This window comes from Lissotriton vulgaris, chromosome 7 (genome assembly GCF_964263255.1).
Source record: "Lissotriton vulgaris chromosome 7, aLisVul1.2, whole genome shotgun sequence".
Classification (NCBI taxonomy): Eukaryota; Metazoa; Chordata; class Amphibia; order Caudata; family Salamandridae; genus Lissotriton; species Lissotriton vulgaris.
In genome coordinates, this window is record NC_141695.1 from 44,125,317 (window position 1) to 44,129,769 (window position 4,453).

The 4,453-nt window shown below is 43.5% G+C and overlaps 1 protein-coding gene across 1 annotated transcript; it reads left to right on the plus strand.

The window, feature by feature from the left end:
* Nucleotides 1-376: 376 nt before the first annotated feature.
* LOC147700667 (taste receptor type 2 member 41-like) lies at nt 377-1,108 on the plus strand. The gene has a single exon (XM_086929168.1). It carries the CDS (start codon nt 377-379, stop codon nt 1,106-1,108), a length of 732 nt encoding a protein of 243 aa, XP_086785294.1.
* The last annotated feature ends 3,345 nt before the right edge of the window (nt 1,109-4,453 follow it).

Genomic DNA, 4,453 nt, shown 5'->3' on the forward strand with positions numbered 1-4,453 from the left:
GAGAAACTTGAGAACCCCCTCCGAGAGTGAAATGAAAATTTGAATTATTTACATCTGTGCTTTCAATAAGACTCTGCTCGCTGGAGAGATTCAGGTAGTCTCAGGCTGAAGACACAAGCATTGCAGATACTACCAGGAGCTGCAGTTGTGTATCAGAGAGGTTGAAATGATGTCCCCAGCAAGCATTACTCTGCTTGTCCTTCGCATCTTTGCCTTCCTGCTTGGGCTGATGGGAAATATGTTCATCCTGGCTGTGAATTTCATTGGATGGATCAAAAGGAGCAGTGATTTCAACTCCTGTGACCTCATCCTCTGCTGCCTCACTCTTTCCCACCTCTCTCACCTTGGAATGCTTTTTCTGGTTATAATCGATGACATGTTACCTCAAGCCATATATCTCCTGGGCAATGTCTTGAAGATGCTCAATTTCACTCTACTGTTCATTCGTTGCTGCAACCTCTGGTTCATCACCTGGTTCTGCGTCTACTGCGTTGTGAAGGTTGTGACCTTCACACACCATCTTCTGGTTCGCCTAACTCTAAGATTCCTGGAAAATGTACCCTGGCTGCTCCTGGCCTCAGTGATCATTTCCTTGGTGATGAGCCTACCAGCCTTTTCTTCTGAGGTTCAACCAGCATGGAATAATGTGTCGAACACTTCAATGTCCAGCATGTCTAATGCCTCTTCTAATAATGTAAGATATATTATGGCATTTTGGTCGTTCACCAAACCAAAATACACTGCATATATCATCAGTACAGCCGTGGTCCTGGCAGTATTGCTGATCTCAGGTGTAACAATCATCATAGTTCTCTGCAGGCACGTGGAGCGGATGCGTCAAGACAGCCTCAGAAATGATGCCCATGTGGGTGCAGTGACAACTGTGGCCTTCCTCCTGGTTCTCTATTCTGCAAGTTATTTGATCAATTTTGTGCGATTTGTTAAGGTGTCCTCAATTGACAATCCAATCGTCTTCGTAGTGCTCCTCATGATTGATTACTGTCCTTCTCTGAACTCATTCATACTAATCCTGTGGATGCCCAGACTGAAGATGTCGCTGACAACAATTTTGTCTCTTGCTACCTGCTCAGGAAGAGTGGGGACCTGATTTATAGGCACTGGTAAAACTAGTAATTTAACACAGACCTGGAGCACCAGCACTGTGAGTCTAGCAGCTATAGTTTGAGTTACTCCATTCAGAAAATGAGATAATATTATATATATATATATATCTCCTTCGTAGTGGTGAGGGATCTTGCAGTCAGAAATCAAGGCAGATAACACACTTGAAATCTCACATTTTAGTGCAATATCCATTTGAATGTCTGATTATGGGTGTTCACCTTTCATACCTGGGGATGGGCTTTGAGTGAAGGCCAAATGTAGACATTATCCAAACAAATGACAGTTCTTGAACTCTCCGCAGTAAGAACCCATGCCTAACTTCTCTGCTCCAGTTCTACGATATTGGTGGTCAGGGTCCACTTATGATGGGGAACATGTCCCCCCTGGGGGTGCTGACATCGATGTTACATCACTGAACACATAGGGATTATGAAAATTCGGGGGGGGGCATATTTATGAGGGCTTTGCATCATGCTTGCACCATAAGGGGAAAGGAATGCACTGTATTGGATAACTACTGTGCATCCCCGCCCTTTCTCTGTGATGCAGGGCAGACTTGCTGTGCTGCCTTCTGCCAAAATTCCAGTAAATGTGCCCCTAAGTGTCCCACAAAGAGCCACAAATGACCCACAGCAGCTCGTGGTATGGGTGCAGTGTGTAGATGGTTGTGCATTTTGGGCTACACTGTCGAAATGATACTATTACAGCATGGTGTGGTAGCGTATTGTAATTTTTAGACAGCACATTCACAATGAAATCGTGACTAAATTTACAAAGAGCTCAGTTAAAACTATGTAACAAAGAAACAATAATGTGTAGAAATCAGGTTTCTGTGAATGTTTGTCATTTGTGCATCCCAAAGTAATGTGTTTGAATTGTTTTGAGCCTAATAAAATCTTTGTTTGCATAACATTTGAGAATTTGAAAAAAAACACTTTATTTTTTCTTTCCTAACTGCAGATATATTTTGAAAGAATGTACAGGTAATTTATTGATCTTTCAATATTGTTTGTGTTGGAAATAATGACATCCTGCAGCCTTTCCTTTCACCCTGCAAGATTATCACACAGTTTATTTTACTAAATCCTCTCACTTTGCAGTCAGAAAAAGAAGCGTAACAGCAATCTCCATGTTAAAAGAATAAGCAGCAATTTGGCAGAAGAGAGAGCCTGATATTGAGCTCTGCCTTTGAGCGCACAGCAAATGTGACAAGATAAAAACTAAATATAAAATCATGTTTATTGGTCATTAACCTTTGGAACAGCAGTACAGTTATTGTGGGGGTGTTGCAGCACCACATCACTCCTACTTTTATCACCTATGGTCATCACTAGAAAAGACAGAACTGTTTCCAACCCAATATATGAGTCAAAGACACACATCCTGTGAACTACTGGGGCTCACAGACAGATTTGAATTTCTAAAGCAGCTGATGTTCTCTATGTGTGCCTTAAAAAACTATTTAAGCCCATTTGAAACTAAATTGAACCTATCGATTTAAAATGTGGATCTTACAAAGCAAGACAGCATTTATTGTTGTGGTGTCCGATGTTGACCCACAAGTGTCAGATTTGAGCCAGATTTCCATGTTAACATTTATTATGTAAATCATTCTCATTCATATGTTTATCCTACCAGCCAATGGCACAGCCAGTAGGTTACTCCTAAATGAGATCTATTGACTTTGTCAGAGTTCTTTTTTTACACATTGCACATCAGCACAAGGTGCTGTGCAATATTCTCAAAGTAAAAAAAAGAAAAATGCAATGACATGGACACTATTGACCACGTCCTATCACTTTTTGTCCTTTAAGCCATGTTGCACCGTAGGCGGTGCTGCTATGTTATGTTATGTTATGTTAAATTAAATTTATTAAGCGCACGTACGCCCGTAGGCTTCATGGCGCTGTTGGAAGATTTGCAGAGACATAACATATAACAGAGAGAGGCAGAAATTAACTATGGGTAGGCTTGCCTAAAAAGCCAAGTTTTGAAAGCTTGTCTGAAAGCCAGCAGGTCTTCATGAAGTCTCAATGTCAGTGGCAGAGAGTTCCACAGGGAGGAGGCCAAGAAGTGAAAAGAACCACCTCCCTGGCGTTGTTTCCTAATACGAGGCACCACTAACAAGTTCTTTTGACCTGAGCGAAGAGCACGGGAGGGGGTGTAACTAACAAGCAGGCTGCTAATAAATCCAGGGCCCTTACCTTGTAGAGCCCTAAAGATAATGCATCCAGCTTTAAATGTTGCTCTCTGCGCTACTGGCAACCAGTGGAGACTAGCCAGACCCGGCCTGATGGACTGCCATTTGGGAATCTTACAAATCAGCCTGGCCGCTTGGTTCTGAACCAGTTGAAGTCTCTTGAGCTGCCCAGCTGGAAGACCCAAATACAGACTGTTGGAATAGTCCAGGCGGGACAGCACAAGGGCGATGATAACTTGGATCAGAGCAGGGTGAGTTAATAGGTGGGCAATCTTCTTGATCTTACAAAGTTGAAAGAAACTTGAAGATACCACAGTCCCTACCTGACTTTTAAGTGAAAGGTCTTCATTAACAGTGACCCCTAGAGAAGTGTGGCTCAGGGGTTAGAGGCGGCAGACCCGGAAGCTGAGATCGGCCCTGGACCAGGGTTCAATTCCCCGGCTCGACGGGGGTTGGGCTCAATAATTCCACGGACTCGATAATTCTTGCTCCGGTGCCTACTCAACTCACGGGTTCACACTCTGCGACTCTGGGCAATAGCTTGCTTAATCTCTACAACGGCCCCTCGCGGCGGGATGCCTGGCTTTCACCTTGTGGATACCCTGCCGGGGTTATCTCACAGGGGAATACCAGGACGGGTTCCCTAAGCAAGCGCATAGATGCCTGCGATGTGGGTGATTTGCGCTATATAAATACATGTACATTTACATTTACATTTACATTTACATTTACTGTTTGGGACTTGGCTGGAGGATTTCCCATTTCTGGAGGCCAAAAATGTGGCCCCCAGTACAGTTCACTCTTCCCAGGCAAAATCAATTCAGTTTTGCCTGGGTTGAGTTTCAGGTGATTTAGGCTCATCCATCTCTGAATGTGGACCATGGCCTCCCGAAATGCGGTGGCAGCACCAGGGGAGTCCAGACGGAAGATCAGTTGCAAATCATCTGCATAGTTAAAAATTAAAGCTCTAAACTTTCTTAATGAAAACAACAGGGGTCGTAAATACAAATTAAATAAAAGTGGGGACAGGGACGATCCCTGAGGGACTCCGCATTCATTTTTAATTTTAGGGGCTGTAAAGGTTCCTAATCTCACTGCCTGGGTGCGATCCGAGATAAATGACTTCAG